The 23,313-nt window shown below is 40.9% G+C and overlaps 1 protein-coding gene across 3 annotated transcripts in view; it reads right to left on the bottom strand.

The window, feature by feature from the left end:
• The window catches only part of ZC3H12C (zinc finger CCCH-type containing 12C), a 45,624-nt gene extending 22,588 nt beyond the window's left edge, over positions 1-23,036 (bottom strand). The window contains exons 1-3 of one of the 3 annotated variants that reach the window (XM_042792622.1): positions 20,944-20,974; positions 20,643-20,862; positions 1,302-2,068 (exon numbers count right to left, since the gene is read on the bottom strand). In XM_042792622.1, coding sequence (XP_042648556.1) covers positions 1,302-1,996 — 695 coding nt within the window. In that variant the 5' untranslated portion in view covers positions 1,997-2,068; positions 20,643-20,862; positions 20,944-20,974. Of the gene's footprint in view, positions 1-1,301; positions 2,069-20,642; positions 20,863-20,943; positions 20,975-22,363; positions 22,746-22,943 lie in introns of those variants that run through there. The other 2 variants (XM_032991070.2, XM_042792621.1) reach the window with 2 other exon arrangements.
• Between the last annotated feature and the right edge of the window lie 277 nt (positions 23,037-23,313).

Genomic DNA, 23,313 nt, shown 5'->3' with positions numbered 1-23,313 from the left:
GCTACTTCTGGAATGTGTTCAGTGACATTTGTGGGAAAAGTTGAACCGGAGTCCACCCACCAAGTCTGAGCTGTGCTAACTAGCTAACACTTACACAACTGTTTTGGATTTACATGAAATACAATCCAAAAACATTTTAGAAGTCTCCAGATAACTTCTTGGTTGAGTACCAGAATAGCGTTTGTTCAACTGGACATACTTCCTTTACAGCTCAAGTTGAAAAAGCAGATTAGGAATGACACATCAAGTAGAACTCACAGGAATGTCCCTATTTACAAAGAAGTAACACCCTTGCTTTACGGGCTAAGACATCTACTTATATAAAGAAAAACCATCATATTGGCATAAATAAGAGCTGTATTTAATTTCATTTTAAAAAGCCTCATTTAAAGGTAATTGACTTGATGAGGAGCTAAAAAACCCCTGGGCCTTCAGCCCAGAAATGTCTTACACGAACTTTTATTACTAAGCTAATGAAAACCACATCAAGTCACCAGAAGACTAAAATTGACCTTCTAAACCATGGTTCTAGTAATCAGATAATCCTTATGAGTTACCCAATTAGTTACTAATCAATTTGTCATTTAATCACTTATATAGCCATAAAACCTCCATCTCTCAGCATGTGTCTCTGCCATTTCCTTCTCTCTCTAATCACCGATGGAGCACGAACCTCTTGCCTCCACACAGACAAGCTTCTTGCTACGCATCTAGATGACCGGGGTCAGGATGGGTGAATGCTGTAGGTAAATGTGTTATCTGTGGGCATGTAAGTGAAAGTCTAAAGCACAGTAATCTCAGGAATTAATGGCAATAAAACCTAACTCCAAATCTTATAACCAAGACCAATTTTACAGATGGACCAGTTATCACAGAACAGCCTACCAAGGAGAAGTACCCCATAAGACACTTAATTCTAAATCACTATTTTATAATCTTAAGGAATCTTGCATGTGCTTTAACCTCCCGTATGTAACTGGTTACAGCAATTGCCCATAGCAATGGTGCCTGCCAAAAATTAACTACATACTAGACTGGCAGTAGGAAGGAGAGATTTTATAGCTGCCTACAAAGGGAGACTGGCATTAACGTATGGTTGTTCTAACAGTGAGTATAACCCATTGAACTCTTACAGACTTCTAGCCTGATTACAAGACAGGCCTACTGTGTGGCTGACAAAGATGTTTGTGAGAGAACCTGCATACAGTTTTAGTCAATTATACCGAACGTCAGTGCTTGAACAGGACAAGGTCATGCTGTTTCCATTTAAATACAAAAGCAAAAGCTTCATGGTCACATACCTCATTGCAACATTGCTGCCATCAATAACTATTGGCCTCAGGTTGTCACCATCCTCTGTCACATCCTCCTGCAGTGGAGACTCTGACCTCTGAGACTCTATGGAAGATGCTTCACGCATTACACTAGTGTTAGCATTAGTTACAGTCTGATCAGTCTCAGTTTTATTCCCCAGTTTGACAAGTTCTCCCAAAATATCATTTATTAAAGCATCAGTACCAAGTTTATTCAGTACAAGTTGAACCTGCTCTTCAGAGTAACCCAACTTAAGTGCAAACTCCAGTTTGGTTTGATATTCTTTCACCACATCAGGGGCCTTTTTCACTTCCTTAGGTACTATCTGAGCCTCTTCTATCCTAAAATCTTTCAAGATTTCATTTCTTTTTAGTATATGAGGCTCTAAGCAGGGAGATCGGCACAGCTGTCGGTGAGTCTTAGGCAATAAATGTGATTCTGATACAGAATTATTCAGTCTCTCTGAATCATTATCAGAATTTGTGCTTTCTTCAGAGTCACAGCTGGAGCTTCCAGAAGTCTCTTCAGATGTCTCTTTGTCTACATCTTCTTTCCTAGAATTAACCTTATCCATCGTTGGCTTCTCCGCCACTGACCAAGGTACAATTGCATTTATTTGTGTGCCAGTGCTCCCCACATAAAGGTGGCCTAAGTCATGCCCCAGATGATCCTTCAAGCCCATGAAGCTGCTGCATGTACTTGACTCCACTTTGCTGTTTTTCTTGTATTCCTGAATATAAAGTGTTCCGTATTCCTAAAGAGAGAACAAAAATGTTGCAACTGGTTACACATTTAATTGTTTTATATTTGTTTTTGCTGCTTCCTCAGAACTGCATTTATTCTCTCCCAGCAGATAAATACAACTTTTTTTTTTTTTTTTAAACATGGAGAGCTTTTTTTTGGAAAAACTTTTCCTAAGGAACAACCATAGTTAAGTGGATAAACAACTGATCATCTGTTTTCTGAGTGTATCAAACGTTTTTACTTAAACATTTCTAGAAATGGGTTTATGAAACAACAGGAAACCAAACACTGCAATTTTACCTACTGTAATGCAGAGACAGAAGTCTTGTCACGATTTAAAGGAACCAAGACATTTCTTCTAGCTTAAGGCAGTATTGTAACAATGCAAAAACCATGCAGCTATAAAATACAAACACAATAAAATCTTTTTAAACTAAATACCTTAAACTCTCCGTTGAACTAGAAAGAAATTAGCATAGTACTAGATTATCTGGTTTATTAGGCAAACAAGATATCATAACACATAAAATGAATCAGTAACAGAAAACATAATTAAATAAAAACTTATTTGCCCTAAAAGTCACTACCAGTTCAACTGAATATACTCAAACTATTTCTGAATTCCCTTATAAAGTGGTAAGTCAAGAAAAGCTAATTTCTCTCAACTAAGCGTCACATTACTAACACATAGAGCATTTACAGATGGGGGTTGACCTAATGGCCAATAAAACCAATGGAAGTCTTTGCACCAACTGCAACAGACCACTCATCAAGCCAACAAGGCAACAAAATTAGAAGTGGATTTCAACTCTTGGACTAGACTTGTGCAAGCATTTTGCTGAATCAAAACTGTATATAGATAAATAGAAGTCATGTAGGATGAACGAAAGAAGAAAAGTTACAGTTTTCTGGATTTCACACACTTGTCACATCAGTTTTTCTGGAGGAATATTGCATAATGGTAGTTATACAGAAGTTAGCTACCCATTTTTCATCACAAGGATTACTTCCACAGTCTACATTTAAAGGCAGATTGCTATCTCTTCCCCTTATTTTGTTCTTTTAAACAGGAATCTTTGCTAACTGCTTCAATAAAGAAAGTAAAAGATAAATTATTTCTTACAGATAAAAATGGACCATATGGACCAATTGTACTGCAAGGTTACCATGAAAAAGAACAATTTACATTAAGGGAAGACTATGAAACAAAGAGTTCTTTCACACCTCCATCTTGCAAGGCAGAATATAAAAGCAAGATATAGAGGCAAAGGACATCGCTTGAACTTGACAGATGCATTACAGACACAAATTTCATCAAGGAGCATATACTGCGAAAAAAACATTGCATTGAACAGACTCTCTTGATCTACACTAACACAAATTACAGGTATGTCTCACAAACAGCCAAAATTTCTGTCAGCAAATAATTTAACTCTCCTTCCCCCTTACAGGTTAGCATTTAAGAATAAGCCAGTATTTTTAAAATACAGTGTACTTTCCTCTTCTCAGGATAAAGATCTGAGTGTATATACAAGAGAAATTCATTCAGGTTTAAGACCAGAGAGAAGCAGCAAAAAAATCCAATCCGTGGTTCAGTGAAAGTAGACTCTATAGTCACTGAGTGCCAAGACATCACCACTGTTGTGGAGCATTTCAGTTATGGGGCACAAAAAGTTACTTTACCTAAGCATTTCTAGTTTAAATAAATAAATAAATAAATAAATCTATCACCAGCGTTTTAATCTGCAACATCTTAATCCAGTCAAGAGTGATGGGAAAGAAAAAACTCTAAAGTTTTATTTAGAACTGATCTTGTTAGAAGGCAGTAGGGCTGTAATTCTTAGGCAGCGTATCAATGAATATTACCTTCTCTTAACTCAAAACTTTAGGATTTCAAGCAACACCATAGATTAAACACGAGAATTTAGGAAATGAACCTTTTCACACAGTGATTTATTAACTAATGTAATCCACTCGATAGCACAGCGCTACTAACAAATCACAACAATATCCCAATAAAAGGATACAGTTAAAAAAACAACACTGTGGCCTTCACAGAACTGACACCAAAAAAAAAATAAATTAAAAAAAATCTCAAACAAGAAACCCCTATTGGAAGTGAGGCTGCTTAGCAACCAGCCTTTAGTTGCTAGGATGCGCTCCTTTAACATACCATCATGAATACTAGCACAGCGAAAGAATAATTTGGTATGAACAAAAGCCCATGAAAGAGAGCGGGACTTAAGTGCGTCTGATTTCCCCTCGGAGAACAATGCAGCTGCCAAACCGATCTGGAAGCCCCGACATCATTGTTCCACCAACCCCACAATCTGCTCTGACTCGAGGAAGTCTAGTTAATGGGCTACACTTTTAAGCTGGACTGAAAAGTTGAGCTGGCTCATGTACTGTCACTGCAGAATACGGGATGATAATGGGTCACTGACTAAATCCATGTACTGTGAAATGTCATTTTAGTATTGAACTAAAAGTAGAGGGAGGGATTTTTTTTGAAGGGGGGAAGAGAAGGTTGCATATTAACAGCATGGAATAAACAAAGCTTGAAGTGCATAGACCAGAAAGAGGATTTTTTTTTTTTTTTCAGTGTTAGTTTAAATAATACTTAAGTCATCCTCTAATCACTCGTTCCTTGAAGTTTAAGTGCTTTACAGCAACTACAATCATAACACCCTCCAGTGGGATTCAAAGAAGTCACTAGCATATGAATGTGTCTGAAGATCAGGCATCATATGAAACATACTTTAGATGATGTGCACATCAACTGTGTATGAAAAATGACCGTAAACTGAGATTTGTCCATTGTTGGGAATGTATACATAATCAGCCTTGCATCTATCTGCTTTAAGTCTCCTGTCAATCTCTATCTTGCTCCAATATATAATTGCTTCTTTTGTGCACAACTCTACTGTTTTTCAGAAACTATTTAAAGAATAATGTAATAACAGCAGCAGCTTTAAAATCTCCCACAGACAGTATATAGTCACCATACTATGGCTTTAAAAGGGTAGTTAAAATTATGTTTACACTGCAAACCCGAAGCTAAAAATTTCTGAAATAGTTTTGCATAAGCAGTACACTATTCCTGGCATTTGGCCTAAACCCCACATGCAAACTGTATGTATTTTCAGACAAATTTTTACAATGTCTGTGAACTTTGTACACTGTATTTGTGGTCAGCAGCATCTCTTAGAAACACTAGACTTTGGAGCTCCCAACATGATGTCCTTTATGAGATTCAGTGATTAGAACCATGAAAATCAGATGTCACTGCTGAACGCTGCTGGAATTGATTATTTTATCTTGATTTGGTTACTGAAGAGCAACATGCCAGACAGTCTATTTGAATGAATTAGTATTCCAAATAAATACTAGTATACCTATAGATAGGACAATGAAGCTCATGAAAACCAGAAAAGGTCACACTTATCCAAGAAGTAATATCAGATAAGAAGAACTCCTTGCACTCTTTATTTACAGGGAATTCTCATCATGCACATACAGTTTTAAAGTATGCTTACTGATACACTGCCATATAGCTAACAAAAATATCTGCTACAAATTCTGACTCAACTGAGAGCCAAATGAAAAATAGCCCCAAAAATGTTGTCAAGGAAGTCTTCAACTTTTGGTTATGCTCACCACAGCTGAGTAACAGAATCTGTATTTATGAGAAGGTAATAAAATGGGTAACTTGCAATTTAGACATAGTTATGACAACGGAAGTTTTAAACTACAGTCTGTTTAACGCTACAGTATCCCACCCTAGGTTCACTGTTAAAAGCCTAAAATACTGTATTACTGAGTCAAAGACATTTATCAAGGATAAATGTAATACTCCAGATTAGCACTGCGCTACTACATTGTAGAAGTGTAATATTTTCCCATTTCTTAGAAGTTACCACTATTTTCCACTAACCATTAACAGTAATCAGCCTATTAATTCACCTTCACACAAACCAGAAATATTTCTCAAAGAGATGTGGGCAAGTAGATCATCTAACCTTTTAATGTGCATTCACATTATTTCCAGTTACAATTGAGCATAAGAAAAGCAATTTAATGCAAATGTAGTTCACAGAGGAAAATAACAAGGAGTAAAACAGTGTGTCATGTGGCACAGTATAGTAGAAATTGTGTATTCTCAAAAGACTGTCAAAAGTTTCTTAAGATGCATTCTACAGTGAAATAGTTCAGCGTGTTTTCACACAAGCAGACTTTTTCTAAGTCTTCTAAACAGAAAATGGAAAACATTGAAATCACAGTTTGTTGAAACACTGTCATTACTTATCATAAACAAGTGCAGAGCTGATCAGAAAAAAATGAATGTATCAGTTATCCAAATGACAAAGACACTGCAACAATGCAAATAAAATAATGAATATGTAATAAATACCTACTGCTGTAGTTTCTATGTATTTAATTACCATTGTATTTCAGCGAGTGCTGTTGTCTGCATCATTCTATCCAACAAAGGAAGGATGTCCCATTGAACAGATTGGTTAATGCTCTGGGGCAACAGATGTCTACTGGAACTGCAGGAGACCAGCAACTGGTGGCCTGCCCATCTTCTGAAAACTTTCAATAGACTCATGCATATGTTCACACAATAGGGCATGTGGTAGAAATGCAAACCTCTTTTTAACCCTTTTATATGCTCTCTTTCCCTCCCAACTGATATATGAAGTCTTTGTTTTGCTTTTTTCTTTACAGGATCCTTGGAACACAGGCTCATGGAGTATACAGTGTTTGTTCTTCAGCCTAACATCTAAACTCAAAACATAAAACAAAACAGATTAGAAACTTTATAAAAATAGCCAGGCTAGATCTGACACACTTATGAATAGCTTTCAAAGCACAAAACCTTTGACTGGAACGTGTTCCCATCTGAGAGCATCCTAATGCTCTATCTTGCACTACAATATCTTCAGATAAGCCCACAATGGAGCTCTTCCTATTTTCACAAACACAGGAAATTTCACCCATTATATGGTATAATGGAAAAGGTGTTTGACTTTTTTTTTTCTTAAAAGCTTTTTCTACCAGTCACAAATTAAAGTAAATAATAGCTTATTTGCAACAAAGGGTAAATACCTATAACGAAGCTGAAACCTCCCCTTCTCCATAGGGGGCTTGAGGAAAATTTGTTCTGTTGATGACTACTGCCTATCATTTTCAAATTCTGGGAAATACACCATTACTGACACTTTTGAAAGTTCCTTAATACAACACACTGGGTGAGATTACATTGCTCTTTAACATACTTAGTCTTCAGATATAGCTGGTCTTCTTTCCCTCTTTTCCCAAGAGGGACCCGAAGTGTGCAAATCGCAGCCGACACACACCCTAGCTACGTTGTCCAAATGCAAACTGATATGCTGAAACACCAGAAAGGTGAAACGTCCCGTTTCTGCATAGAGAAGCCCATCTACTTACGTTCGGTGGAAAACACACAGACATTGGTTTCTTGTAGCTGTTCCAGAAGCAACTCCTCAACACGATTTCAGCTGCAGACTTCAGGCAAGCGAGCAGAACAATGAATGGACGAACAGATGGACCCGCGATGTCTTTGCTTAACCTATTACTGAGCGGACGCGGAGCCAATCACGACCCGAAGAGCTCACAATTAGTTGGCCGGGCAGATGCAAGGCAACCTCCCCACCCTGCATCAGGTTCGGAGGTTTCTAAGATAAGCAAGTTGATGTCATTCTCAGGGTCTGCCCCGGGCAGCATGTGTATTAACGAGGGGTGTGCAGCAACAATAGGCCATACAAAAGAGACTAGCAGGCAGCTGCTGTATGAGAGCCAGAGTCATTAGGGAGCAGGCTGCCAACAAGAAACACCTGGCTTGGGCAGACTTCAGCTTCTCCTCATTGTTTCTAATTCATGAAACAAAGAAAGGAATTATTTTTAAGTAGTAAAAGTTGTGAGTTCCTATTAAAATAGATCAGTCTTAAGGAATATAATCCCTTCTATTGCGGAAACAAAAAGTTCTCTGTAAGGAAAAATATTAAAGAGAAATAAATCTATCGGTAGCTATTGTAGTCCCCTTTTCTTGTTAGCAAAATTAATCATATTGGTATAAAGTGCAAGGAGGTATGAGAGGAGCCCACACTACACACTGAAATGTATTCAGAAACCACCTTCCGAATTTCCTGACACTTTTGTACAGCAGTCAATAAATGTAAGAAAACTTGCATTTACACACAATTCTAACAGAGTGCTTGTGGGTAATTTCAATGGAAGGTGAAACTGATTAAACTAAAACCACATAACATTAACATGTGGAATAATGGACATTTTTAAAGCAGTGGCATTGAAACATTAGGGCCCTTCATAGAAAGGAACTATGAACCACTCTTTTGTTCTGGAGTCACTCATATTTGTTTGCAACAGAACTTTTTTCCCTTTTATTTCACAGATCTGTTCTAGATGCCAAGATCTTCCTGTCTCTGCAATGATGAAATATTTGAACAAAAGTCAGGAGCTAGGCCACTGCCAGCTTTTTATTGGTTTTATTTTTACTGAAGTAAGTCACATGGAAACACAAACTCTAGTCTACACCTCCCCTTCTCCTCACTGCCCAATATTTCTAATACCACCAAGCCCTGCAACACACACATTTAGCAATGTAGCAGTAGCAAGGTTTGATGCTCGATATAAAAAAGTTCAGCAATGTGGACTTTCAAATAAAAAGTTGCCACTACTGGTAACTTCAGTGAAGACAGTTATGCACAGAGAATGAGGGGATTCATCTGAATGACTACTAGAAAAGTGTATTTACCAAACTTCAGCATCACTACATGACTAAAAGCAACCCTGAGGCAGCTGTCCTCCTCTGCTTGGGAGGACAGGCGATCTGCTGGGAAACATCTACTGTGATTTAAAAGAAGAAAAGAGTGAGAATAGGTCTGTTAGAACTGTTTTGAGTAATTTTCCAACCTTCATGTGGATATTAAAATGATTCAACATAGTAAATGGAATCACATATCATCATGTTATTACACTGATGCATTTATCATGTGCCCTGATATTAAGCTGAAAAGCAGAAACCCCAATTATAGTTTCTCTGCACTGTCAATTACACACTCCTAAGAACAACTACTAACCCCACTATCTTGGAGCTTTTAAGTCAGAGGCAGGAGGAGACTCCTCACTAATTTCTGCCACTGTGAACACAAAGAGTGAGAGAAAGCTACCCATGAGCACAGTAGGACGCCTGATCTCCGGCACTGGATTAAGCCTCTTTGCAAACAGCGAATAAAAGCAGTGATCTGAAAAAGCTAATCAGTCCCTGCTGTGGTATTTAGACTACCTCAGTTGCCGGTATTGGATAAATGTTAAGCATATTAAAACGTCTCTAGGCAAAACAAGAATCCAGTCCAGTTCACCTATGTCCAAGAACTGCCCTTAAATGCAAGCAGTATCACTTGGCTAGTCATTAGTTGAATATCTCCCTGACTAGAGCCAGGCACTTCTTTTGCAATACCAGAAATGCTGGTTTCGCAGAGGCGACGTATGATACCCTTTATGTACATCTGTAACAAATAGTGAACTCCGCAGCACAGAAGTGGTGTATTTAGGGCTCTACAAGCACAATGAAGGCAAGCGTATGATCTGGCTTAAAATTCTGCCTTAAAAATAAGGTTGTAACAAGTTTATTTGTGAAGACCTGCCCCCTCAATGTCTTCTACAGTAACAATATGAGTATCGCCCCCCCACTACCCCCAACAACTGTCCATACTCCAAGTGCATGTCCTCAGGGAATCAGGCCTAAACTTTAGTTGCAGATTAATGTTCATGCTAATGTCTTGCTGCAGCACTGACCATGACCAAAGTCGGAACAGATACAATCTGAAAGTTTACAGTATATTGGCTATAGAAAATATTCTAGCAAGCTGTAGTAGCATGAATTAAGAAGACATTTTCTAATTCTACCTTCTGCACAATGTCCATTACTTAAACTAGCTGCCTGTTCTGGAAGCACCTGCTCAGCTCTTCCCTAAAAGAAGTTGGTCTGTCCAAAGCTTACGAGGTGTCAGATTGTCCCATTAAATCATGCTTGTGATGACAGAAAAGCATTTGTATTAAGGTTTAACCAGCACATGAGGCTTCCTTCTGGGAATGGTGAGCACAACAAAGAAATCTTAGTAAGAAATACTGTGGCTCTCCCATCACATCTGTGAGAGGCTATAACAGCACTACTAGAATGCACACAGTGCAAATGGACAAAGCAAGGTCTACTTCTTGTGCTAAAACCTCCAAATTCAATATCCCGACTAGTTCAGCAACCTCCTATTACCACATCTAAAATACAAAAGCCTGTAAATTAAATCCAGTCCCCAAAATACAGCAAATGTAACAGCTCTTCAAATTTCTGGTCTTGCAAGATCAGTAAGCAATAAAAACCTCTTTTTGTGGCTCTTAGAGATCAGACATTGTGTACAGTGCTCATCAGGTCCCTAACACCACTTGATTAAACAGCAGGCCAGCACAGAATCCTGAACTGGTTGGAGGTGATGGGCTCAGGGACTCCATGGTGGAAGGAGATTCCCCCAAAGCACACAGAAAGGTGATGGGATGCAGCAGAGACACACGGACCAGGGTGAACCTCTCAGCTGGGTGAGGGGTGGGAAGGAGAGCATCCCCTCCCCCTCGCTGACCAGTTTGGTATGAAAAGCACGCATGGGAGGATCAGAAAGACCAAAGGAGGGAGAGCTGGAGCAGCTGGGAAATTCAGACAGCGTAGGTTGAAGATATTAGGGAAGCACTGCTATAAGGGGAAAAAAAAATACCCTAAAAAAAAAAAAAAAAAGCTGCTAGTTCCAGCCAACTCTTGTTGTTTCAAACATATTGAAAGCAAAGTCTTATTTAAAAATAAATTATTTTATGCAAGCTTACAAAATGGTCATTCCGTAACTCAAGTGGCATTATTGCAGCACTTAGAAAGACAACTTGTCCCATTAAAGTACTTCATTATCTTTTATTGTAGAACTTTATGCTAAGCCTCCAGTAATAAATGGTGTAGTGTTGCAAATGCATAAGTTAAAGCAATCACATACCATTGCATTTTTGAAATAGAAACAAAGGTTGTACGCTACAGACCAAACTTGCTGCTGTGCTATTGCAAAATATCCTACATTTACTGTTGGACTCAAGAGCTGCAATGGAGATTATTATCTTTAAAATTACAAGGTGGCAATACAACAGAAATTATTCTTTTCCACTTAGTTTGTTAAGAGATGCAAACTATCTTAAGTAGAACACTTTGAAAGAAGTTTACTTAGATTTGAGGAAGTGGTGCTCTAGACTGTATCTACAGAGTCATAAAAACAAGCAATAAACCACCACCACTCTACAGCCATACAGAGGAGTGAATTAAATGACCAGTAAGAAGTGCCTAAAATTCAGAAAAACAACTGATATTATGATAAAGATGAGTAATGCTTTGCCTAGATAATAACCAGCCTTTTTTAAAAAAACCCCATATTTAAAAAGGATCAACTGTATTTTCAAGTGCAGTGTAATTTTTCTATAAAAAAATATGCACTTTTAAATGCATTAAAACAAAGAAGCAGGGTTATTTCCCTCTTTGAAAGAAGACTCCACTGTCTGTAGTTATCCTTAAATTTTAAAACGCAGAGATGCATTTTCCAGCAGGCCATCATCTTACAAGGTTAGGAGGTCTACAGTTTCTAGTATGATCCTGTGAGTTCATCAGTATTGACTGCGTGCAAGACTTAAGCAAACCGTTGCAACAGTTTACCATAACATCTTCTAATATGTTTTGAAGAGAAGAGGAAAACCCTAAGTTTTATCGTAAGTAGTGACTACTTTTTTTGCTAACCACAGGTGTAAACAGATCCGGGTAGACAAAGGCCGTGACAATGAGCTGTTCATCATGAGATGACAAGGTGCCCGTCTGCAGCTGCAGAGTCTGCCTACATTAGGAGCCCAACAGGCTTGAGCCACACCAGCCAACCAAGCAGAAAGCATAACGCAGCATTCTGCAACAGCATCACCCATTGGTACCACACCGAGAAGCAGCTCCTGAAATGAGATGTGTTTTCTGAAGCAAAGACTTCCATTTTGGAAGTGAATAGTTTTGATCATGTGACAAAATAAAAACCACTATGTTTACCTAAGGGGATAATAAAAAAGTAGTTGCCTCAGCACCATAACTTCAGACATCCACTGTAGGCATGGATCCCTGAGCAACACTCCTTCCACAGTATCACAGAAGCACTGAGGTTGGAAGAGATTTCTGGAGGTCATCTGCTCCGACTCCTCCCCACTGCGCAAGCTGGACCACCTAGAGCCAGTTGCCCAGGACCAGCAGCACCTGAATATCTCCAAAGATGGAGGCTCCACAACCTCCCTGGCAAACCTGTGCCAGCACTTGGTCACCCTCACAGCAAAAGTGTTTCCTGATGTTCAGATGGAACCTCCTGTGTTTCAGTCTGTGCCCATCACTTCTGGTCCTGTCCCTGGGCACTGCTCAAAAGAGCCTGGCTCTGCCCTCCTTTGCACCTTCCCTTTGGTTATTTATACATATTGATAAGGTCCCCCTGATCCTTCTCTTCTCCAGGATGAACAGTCCCAGCTCTCTCAGAATTTCCTCAAAGAGGAGATTCTTCAGTCCCTTAATCACCTTTGTGGCCCTTTGTTAGACTCACTCCAGCAGCGCCATGTCTCTCTGAGGAGCCCAGCACTGGACACAGCACTCCAGATGTGTCTTATCAGTGCTGAGCAGCGGGGAAGGATCACTTCCCTTGACCTGCTGCACCACCCCTCCTAATGCAGCCCAGGACACCGCTGGCCTCCTCTACTACAAGGACACATTGCAAGCTCAAGGATTTTCCCATCTTTAACTGGATGCTACAACTCAAGTGTGGTTAAAACCTGGCACAAACATATATGTCACTATAACCATACCTGCACAAGTACACCAGGGTGTACACTGCACAGCTGGCACAATCACAGAAGTCTTGCTTGCATGGGCAGTAAGTCATGTGGGCAGAGATTCTTGTTTGTTTGTTTTTTTTTTCAGAATAGACTCCCAAAAGCATTCCACCAAATGTGTCAGGGAAATGTTTTCCTTCACTAGGCACATAAGCAATGTGACCATTTCCACAGTTTGGCTGGTTAAGGTTCAATTTTACAACTATGCCTGTGTTTGTAGGGGTAGATCCCTTCACTCCCTGCTCTGAAACAGCCATGTGTAAGTCCCACCCCATTCTGTGAGTCTTCCTTTAGGATCGAGGCCTCAGTTACTGCTCCCTGTTTGAAAAAAACAAAACAAAACCAAACCAAACCCAAAACATAGCAAAAAAACCAAACCTTTTTATTTTATTTAAAAATTAAAACATAAGGGAAAAATACAACAGCTGCCACTAGCACAGAGTGGTTTAATAGTCTTTTTAGCTTTCTTTAAAACTGCACTTGATACAATATCTTATATTTGTTTCTACTCTTTCAGGGGATGCAAGAGCCTAAAATATCTTAAGTTATTAAGAAAATGATCCAATTTAAAAATCCTTAAAAAGAAAAAAGAAAAGAAAATCACCTGCCATTGGTTTTCAAATTGCAGTTTACAGACACCAAAGGGTCCGTCCTATTTTTTCACACCTTGCCAAAGAAACCCAAGAAAATCCAACCTGCAGTTCAGCTACTTTGATGCTGGGCCTTCCAGCTCTACTGGAAAGTTTTCAGGGGTTTGAAAGCCAGAAAACATTGAAAACCCCTGACATGCACTAAGATGGTTGTTGAGCAACTGCTGTCATCAACACCAGGGCAGCGTGGAACATGCTGCCGATTTCTGCAACAAATAGGGAAACAGTGTTTAAGATTATCTCTGGAGTACACTCTGTTTAATTTCTTAATTTTATTATTTACAAATTGAAGCAGAAACACTGAGATACAAAGTACTCTAGGAAAGAAAGTTTCCAGCAATACACATTAGATTTGATCTCTTCCCACTTCCAGAATGAGTCACGGTGTCTGGATGCTTTCTGAGCACGAAAATTTGAACTAATTAACTTTCCCTGTGACAATATTGGGCGGCCAGACAATGACTACAACTGTACAAAGTGTACGCCGTCATGCTTAGCAAAGTACTTTTATTCAAATTTGTTCTGTCAGAAGAAAATCCTCTAACAAAACATGGTTATGTGGAAAAAAAAAAAGTATTCTCTTCATTTAAATACAAATTTAAGAGACTTAGCTAGTCAACCTAACATCTTTTATCTGTGCCACAAACTATTATTAAGAGTTTGAAAGGCTTGTGAGAGGAAAATAGGCCTCTCAAACTGTCTAGCGACATGGCCAGGTTGTGTTTCAGGTCATGCTGCTGGCAACGGAGCTCCATAATCTCCAGGGTTCCTGGACAGAGTTCAAGGTGTTGGTTGGACTCTGTGTTGCCCTAAATGGCTTCACAGGGTTATGCTTATTTGAGAGACAATTCCTGTGCCTGTACCACACGGCTGCAGTTGTCATTTTGGACTGGAGCCTTCTGTGAGAGCTGCCAGCAACAGATTTTCTGCAAGACTTTCAGCCTTGCCATTTACTCTCTACTGGGATGAAAGAGACAGAGAATACATTAAGGTCCAATTTTTTACCCAGATTTAGTAAATTAAGAATCAGGGAATACAGAGATGGTCATGCAGTTTGTCGAGACACACTTAGTATATAATTATTTCTTACTTTCTGGGGAAGCTTTTAATAGACCTGACAAGTAGCAACAATAGCCAGATCTTACAGAAAGTGGGTTACTGTAGCTGCAAATCCAAGTTCAAAAATAAATAGGAAGAAAATAACTACACAGAAGTCTATCTTACTACCTAGCATTTAGGTACGGCTTTCCTTCAGATTTACTGTATCCCTGAACTCAGGAGAGACCACCAGAAAGTCCCCACACTGAACTATGTACACCAGGCTTTGAAATCCTAGTATTTTACATATTAATATAACAGCTTGCTTACTTTTGTTTAATAACCTAACATATCAAAAAGAGACAAACCATCTGTTAGTGATTTCCCATAATTTTTGTAGGTCTTCAAAGTCTCAGAGTCATTTCATTCTGAGCTCAGAAGTTTCCAACTTTTAAAGTAAAAGTTAATATTGTAGATCAAATTCCCTGATGTTTAGTCTCTACTTCATGAACCTTTGTCTTTTTTCTTCCTTTTTTTAAGCTGGAAAGCTGACTAGATTTTAGTCCTGTGACTACCTGCATAGATTCTTTCATTAAGGTTAATGTCTGAGCCCTTATTGGTTCCCAGAGCTCACATTTTGCTTGTCAGAGTCCCACCTCTGACAAGTTAGATCTGACAATGACAAATGCAAATGGAAATACTTCCTTCAGAACTGGTGATGCTATTAACATTTAGAATTAAATAATTTAGTTTAGAAGGGATCCCTGGAGGTCAGCTAGTCCAACAAACCCCCGCTCAACACAGAGTCAACTACCATAGGTTGCTCAGTGCCTTTTCCAAGTCAACTTCTGAGCATCTCCAGGGCTGGCGATTCTACAACCTCCCCAGGCACCCATCCCAGTGTTTAAGGATCCTCATGGTGACGTTTTTCTTCATCTCCAGCCAGAATCTTTTCACTGTAACTTGAAACTGCTGTCTTTTGTCCAAATACAGTATTTGTCTTCTGTATACCCTCACATTAGGCAGCTGAAGACAGCAATAAGATCCGCCTTAGTCTTGTCTTAGTAAGGCTGAACAAATTGATCTCTCCCAGTCTCTCCTTATACGTAATGTACTTCAGCCCCCTAATCACCCTGGTAGCCATCCACTGGACTTGCTCCAGTAAGTCAGTGTTTTCTCCTGTCCTTTGGAGACCAAAACTGGTCACAGTGCTCCAAATGCAGTTGCATCAGTGCCAAAAAGAGGCGAATGATCACTCCACTTGAACTGCTGGCTACGCTCTTGCTAATACAGCCTATTTGGCCTTATTGCCTATTTTTGCAACATCATCTTGCATTTATCAAGAGATGAGGCTTTACTTTTCACAAAAGCACTCCATGTCAGCAGATGAACTAAACTCTATTTACAATGCCCACTGGAGACATAGGTTTTCAGTCTGCCCACTACAAACATTTTCTCTCCAGATGCTCTCACAGACATACCGGTGAGCATATCCAAACTGCAGATCAACAATTCAAACTGCTCACATAAGTGTGCAGCAAGAAAGATCAGCCTTAAGATGATGATGCTTGTTTTCACACTAATGAGTTTGTTTATCCGAGGTGCCTCTTGTGACAGCTGTATACATTGAAAGGTAACTGATCTGTAATGTATTGATGTCTGAAATTTAGCAAGGTGTCCCGTGTGAACTAGAGACTGCTACCACAACCTCACGAAACTTTGGAGCTGCCAGTTTTATGAAACAAATCATATGGAAGACCATCACCAAATACCGAACATAACGTTATGGAGAGACCATGCATGGTATCAACACAGTTAAACTTATCAAAGCCAAAGAGCAATTATTTTGAGTCTTGAAAAAGACTGGCTGCATAATTCCACAATGCAAACACATGCTGAAGATCTGTAGTTTAAATTTCTCCTAATTTATCAGGTAAGGGTGGTTTACCAAGTTTCACTTATAACATAAGCAATTGTCAATTCAGAGAAGGCGGCAATGCTCACAAGAAAGTCACAACTTTGAATGAGTCTTGGTAATGAGGTCAAACTTGGTAATAAGCTACTGAGCACCACCTAAACACATTTATGAGCCATGCAGTCTTTTGCTGGAATCAGATGAAAGTTGTATCAATGTATGCATGATACCAGATGTTATTTTCTTCCACACAATGGCTACAATAAAAAGCTATTAACAGACAAGTGAACAAGTGGCTGGGGAATCAACAGCTGAAGCAGAAAACTCTGATTTTAATCTTTCAGCAGTAAGCATGGGCTGTAGCTCAGCAACAACTTCAAGAAACCCAGAAATTGTAATCCCAAGAGTGACAGTTCCAGAAACACTAATGAGTCCAACTCACAGCTCGGCAGGAGCAGCAAAAGCCCAGTTGGCAGCCCAGCGAGCACGGCAGCAGCAATCCCAGAGGCAGCTGCTACAGAGATTCGTGAACCCAGGTGCACAGCCCTGGGCACTTGTACATCACAGCCCTTCCCTAGCAAGAACAAACCACTTCCAGAGGTGTATCTGGCATTACAAATAGTATGTATCGGAATTATTGCTGAAGGAAAAATTATCTGAGGTTTTCAAATCAGCTGAATGTTTTAAGGTGGAAAGGCCTTAAGGGATGTTGCTGCGAACTAGGAGGCTCTCAGACCCTCCACTTAGATAAAGTGGAGATCTCCATGAAAGTGCTGATGGTACTTTTTACAAGAGAAATGTCTCTCATCAAGGATGAGGCCACTCATTGATGCTGGAAAGATTAGATAACTTGGTGATCCAAATATTAGCTTTACAGGTGAGGAAGGATTGAAGAGACGTGTCAGAGAGTCAGGGCACCAACAATAATGGTGACTAGGACAGCACCATGATGAGGACTTAGAGATACCAGATACTTACGTTAACAGTCTGCAGAACAAAAGGGAGACTAGGAAAGTAGCTTCTGTTAAAGTAAATGTAAGCTCTTCCTTTTCTAGCCAATCTCTGCCAAACCACCAAATCTCATTAGTCCTAAAATAAAAGGCCTAAATCATAGAACAATAGAAATTTTCAGCTCATCGCAAAACTTCAAAGTTTGATGGGACTGATTCACTGATTTTGCAACTTAACACACCATTTTTTCCAGTTCATAGGGGAGGATGGCCAAATGGTCATTTAGGAACTATCACGACAGTTTCTGTCAATTAGTAAGGGACTCAATGATTTAAGACTCTTCCCAGTCTCTGAGCTTTACCTACTTGCAGCAAGCAGACTGATTTCCAGGTATTTGCAATAACCTGTGTCACATTTACTGCTGAACAGCTCAAGCTTCACTGACTTCCCTGATCCCTGGCGCTCCTCTGCAACTTTCAACCACCTCCCAAGACATTCCTTTCATACCAAAAGAAATTACGGTATTTCTTCCATTGGGAGGATTATTAACGTCCATTAAACTCTCCTGCACTCCCAATCACTGAATGTCTTGCTTTGCTTCTCCCTCCTCTCTCCCCAGTCTTTTCTCAAAACTACCAGCTTCCTATTAAATAAAATCCCTCCTCCCAAACATAGCTTTAGTTTCCTCACTATCCACCCTCAAGAAAACTATAATTTTAACATTTACTGTTTTAAATGCTTTGTATAATCTTGCAGAAGTTTTACGCGAAGGACGTATTTATCCTGAAAGAGCTCAGAACCAAATCATTTTGCTCTAAAACAGAGGTATTGGGAGCTGTTATTTGTGAGCTCATAGGAGCTTTCTACATTTAAAGGATGGCAGATCCTGGGATGGTCTAGCATTTTATTCTGTATCTATCTACGTATACACACACATATACATGCACATATTATATATATATACATATAAACAGACCATCCCATTCCACCCAGGGAGGAGGACAACCTATATCAAATTTTACAGTGTTACACTGGTATCATAAATCGAGCAAATACAACCTTAAAATGTCCAGGCAAGTCAGGAGAGGTAGTCTGGTGAATGCTGTGAGGTGAGCCTGGAAGAACGATGAATCTCACAGTTGCAGAAGGTGAGCTTCATTACTCCCCAGGGCAAACTTTGAAAAGGTCTCGTCTGTACCTTTCCAATCCGGACAGCTGAAGTACAAGTCTTAAAATTAAAGTATTCTCTCAAAATATTCTCACTCTGCAGCTATGATTCAAGAATGAATGGAGCGTGAGTTTACCAAAAAGCTAAAATAACTCCTTAACTGGGGAATACAATATCCTTGCAGAATGGGTAAGTCAGTGTCAAGTGTCAAGCCCAGGACTTCATACTAAGCAAAATACAATTTGGATTTTTGGTAGTGCAAGCTCAGTCTTTTACACAAGAAACGTGAGCTAACCTTAAGTAATCAATCCCGATAGGTAAGAGAGATATGCCTAGTTCATCTAAGCAGAAAGCCCCAAGGTTATAAAAATCTCCCTCAATTCCAGCTCATCACTAAACAACATGGTAAGGAACATGTTTTTTGACAGAGCCTCAAGCTGTTACACAAAAATATTTAAAGATGCAGAGTTTTATAGTGAAAAATATCCATACAGTATTTTTCTTCTCTAACTCTGGAGAGCTGCCTATTCTGCAAGACAAGTAGAGGAAAAAATATGGAGAGAGAAAAAAAATAATAATTAAAAAAAAAAAAAGAAGAAAAGAGGTGCAGGGGGCAGGGGGAAGAGATAGTGGGAGAGAAATGCCTTGTAACTCTACCAGGAAGGCAATTACAAGCAAATCACAATTGATTTTCTATGTGCTAACTGGAAATGACTACAGTTTGAGACCAGGGGGTAAGAAAAATGACTCTGCTGCTTGTTACACTGTCTCACCTCTGCTTTTGTTATATTCTATCTTTAACATATAATTTATTAACTAAAATGAAGTAAGCATCAATTCTTCCAAGCATAAAATACAGGCTTGTTCAATTAATGGGTTTCTTAGTTCAAACATATGGTAGAAGTAGTACATTTACTGTAAATATTTAGCAAGCTTGAAGACAGGAGGCATTTTAAGCATAACTATACATAATAAGAGATATAAAGCATCACTATACAGTAACTTCAGTCTGAAGACAGAAACATTTCAGTCTCTTCATAGAAACAACTCATTGCAGTCCTTGTACAACATCTGTTTCTTACGGTACCTCAGATATAGTTTCCAGTACAACAAAAAAAACAAAGTGTAACCACCTTAATCACTAATAAGGCCACTGGCTAGCTGCCATGGCAACAAACACTACGGAAATGAGTGAATGATGAAATCTCTCCTGAATAACTTAAAAAACCCCTTATCCATGACTTCCTAGCTACATGTGGGACACTGCTTCACAGAACAGCAAAAGCAGCAGAATAGTATTTACAGAACAGGAAAAAGAGGAGTTTTACACCATAACCTTACACATTGCACATTTTCCAACCTTCCTCTTAGCTACTACAACCCCTCCCCCCGTTCTTAGTACTGTCACTCTCTTTCAAGCATTTCAGTTTTAAAAAATTATTTAAAACACAGACTATGAAAAGATCAATGACTGGATGCTGAGGCTAGCAAAACTCAGATTAGGATCTGATTTAAGTAAAAAATAAAGTGCAACCAGTGAAAAAAACTACACAGGCTTTAAGCGTTCAAGGCCAGATTCTTTTTTTTTTTTTTTTTTAATTACTGGTTTAAGCCAGAAGTCATGGATCTGATGTAGAAAATATCAAACAAGATTTCATGACTTCTGTAATAAAAGAAATAAAACTAAATCACACATCTCATTTCTACTGAACACAGAGTTGCTTAGCCATAGCCATTTCTGAGTACAACAAAAACTGACCTGAGCCAACCAAGTTCCTCGTTTTACTTCATGCTGACTCTGAAATGTCTTCTTCCAGCTCACTTAAACTGCATGTAGGATATATAAGATCTCATAGAATAAAAGTTCATAAGATTTTCAATTTACCTATGTAAAATTGAACAGTAAATAGGTTTCATCAAATATTGAACTGAATCTCCAATCTTTTCAAGTCTCATCAACTGAAAGCCTAGTTTTCTTCAAAAAAATAAACAGCTCTGGAACACCAATAATGTTTTTAAAGGTTGGTACAACCCAGAGAAGCAGGCAGTGAAATCACTCCAAGCGGACTGTTGCTCAGCTCAGCAGTCAGCCTGAAATGCACAATCTACACGGATGAGTCAAGTCTGGATAATCCCTTCATGCTCTGTCAGGTTGAGAGTATGGGGTTTGTTTTTAAATTGCATACCTTCAAAAAACTCCACTTCTCTTTGCATTTACATTGTAAGATGACATTTTTTAAAGCATGTTTTGATTTGCAGATGCCTAAAAATAGTTAGTGGAGCTCTATCAGGACCTCATAAATAATAACTGCCTTTTTAAAAGGATCACAAATGTCAATGGTAATTCTGAGATCCCCTGAGTGACTACTGCCCTATGGAAGTCTAGTGCAGTAATAAAGGTGTAATAACCATGTTGAGCTAAACCGTAAATGTTGGTTTGTGGAGAGAGGAATTGGTTCAACTGCCATCATTAGGGAAAAAAAAAAAAAAAAAAAGTTTTTCTCAAGACTAACTGGTTTAATTAATAAAAAAGAAAGGGGGGGGGGGGGAAGAGAAAACACAAAAACATTTCCCTAAAATAGCTACAAATGTGCTTTATACAAATTCTCTTTACAATGATAACATGCTCGAATTTTGGTTCATTCACTACAGTACACTCTGTTGAAGTATAATCTCACGCTGGAGCATCACCAGATAGAAAATTTAGTTAATTAAGATTTATCTAACACAATACTGGAAGAAGGGTTACCATGAATTCACTGGCTTACTATATGGGCAAATGCTAAGTGGTAAGGAGACGGTGGAAGAGGAAGTACCCTGACACTTTGAAAACCCAGACATACTTGAATGGTTTATTTTCTTTCCAGATCAAAAGACTGTGCTACTGCTATCTTAAGTATGTTGTTAATTGCATAACCCTAAGAGGTGCAGTTATGAATTATGCCTCTGCTTTGCAAACACAGACCAAGAGGCCAAGACACAGTAAACAAGACATTTCAATACATCTGCTGTTAAAGGAGCGTGGTCTCTCTTCGTCAGGATGGGTTTACTTGACCCAACTTTCAGCAGCACCATCGTATAAGGTCTTTTTTGGCCCTGTCAAAGTTACCAAACCAGAGGCAGGCACGGGAAGTGCCAGACAGGACCAGGACCAGCTGCAGAAGGTGCTGTACAAACACAGCCCAGCAGAGTTTCCTCCCCCGGGGGCATTACAAAATAACGTCACCGCTCCACAAATACAACCGTACATGCCCGGCGTTACTCAGACACGCCTGTAGAATTAGGTCCAAAACACGCAGGTGAATGAGAATTAATTTTTTAAGAGAAATTGAAACTTAAAAGCCACAGCTAGATCTGATAATGGTGCAGCCAATGCTGTTAGAGGTTTCTGCCTATTACAGTTTGGTTAAAGACAACTTAGGCAACCGGTTCTCTCACCCGAAGTGCCGAGAGTATGTCTCCACTGTTCTCACAGAATTATTAAAAAACCCCACCAAAACAAAACAAACCAAACCCAACCAAGCCTCCACTCCCCGCCCCCCACCATAAAAAAAAAAAAAAAAAAAAAAAGTTACAAGCTGGGGAAGGGCAGGGTAGGTAGGGTACCTGAAATAACTTTTAAAATCCTTCTCGGACGCCCGGTACTCGCGGGTACGTGCGTGCCCCGGGACAGCTGCGGCTCCGGGACAAACAGCCGCGGGACCAGCCCCCGGGGCCAGCCCGGCGCTGCGGGGAGGCACGGCCGCTCCCGCCGCGGTCGGCGACGGCCAGGTCGAGGAAAACTTTCCGGAGGGTCGGGGCCCGCCGAGGGGCCGGCCGCGGGGCCTGGCCGAGGCGCGGGGCGGCCGGCGCCGGCCCCCCGGGGTGACGGGGCGGCCGAACGGGGCTGTCTCCTACCTCCCGGGGAAGCAGCGAGCGGCGGCGGCGGCTCCTCCCCGCCGCGCCTCGGCCTCCGCCGCCCGGCCGAGCTCCGCCGGGCGACCTCGGGGAGGCGCCGGGGGCAGGGCCGGCACCGCGGCCCCGTGTTGACACACGCGCCGGCTCGGCCCCGGCAATGGGCGGCGCCGGGGCGGGAGCGGGGAGCGGGGCAGCCGCCGCCGGCCGCGGCACTCCCCTCGCCGCCATGCCGGGGGCAGCCGCGCAACCCCGCCCCGCCCGGGTCTCCCGTGGCCCCGCAGCCACCCACCTGCAGCCTGCCGGCATCCGCACGCCGTGAGGAGGCCGGCCCGCCCCGCCGCTGCGGGCGGGAGGAGCGGCAGCAAGGTCGCCTTCACCTCCCCCGCCGCCGCCCGCCTCATGCCCGCGGCGCTGCGAGCGGCGCTCCGCGGGGGCCTGCCCGCACCGCACCGCCGGCCGCCCCCGCCGCGCCGGGCCGGGCCGCGCCGCGCCGGGCAGCACCTGCTGCTGCCGGGGCGCGACAAAACCGCCCGGGAACCGCCCGCCCCGGCGCTCGGCACCGCGCGGTGAGGGCCCGGCCTTCGCAGCGGCCTTCGGGGGTTGGCGGCTGAGGGACGCGGGTCACCCGCCGTGCCGTGGATTCCTGCCGCGGGGGTGGG

The sequence above is a fragment of the Tyto alba genome, unplaced genomic scaffold, assembly GCF_018691265.1.
Source record: "Tyto alba isolate M040663 unplaced genomic scaffold, T.alba_DEE_v4.0 Super-Scaffold_2, whole genome shotgun sequence".
NCBI classification, from domain to species: domain Eukaryota; kingdom Metazoa; phylum Chordata; class Aves; order Strigiformes; family Tytonidae; genus Tyto; species Tyto alba.
This window is presented reverse-complemented; position numbering and strand designations above follow the sequence as displayed.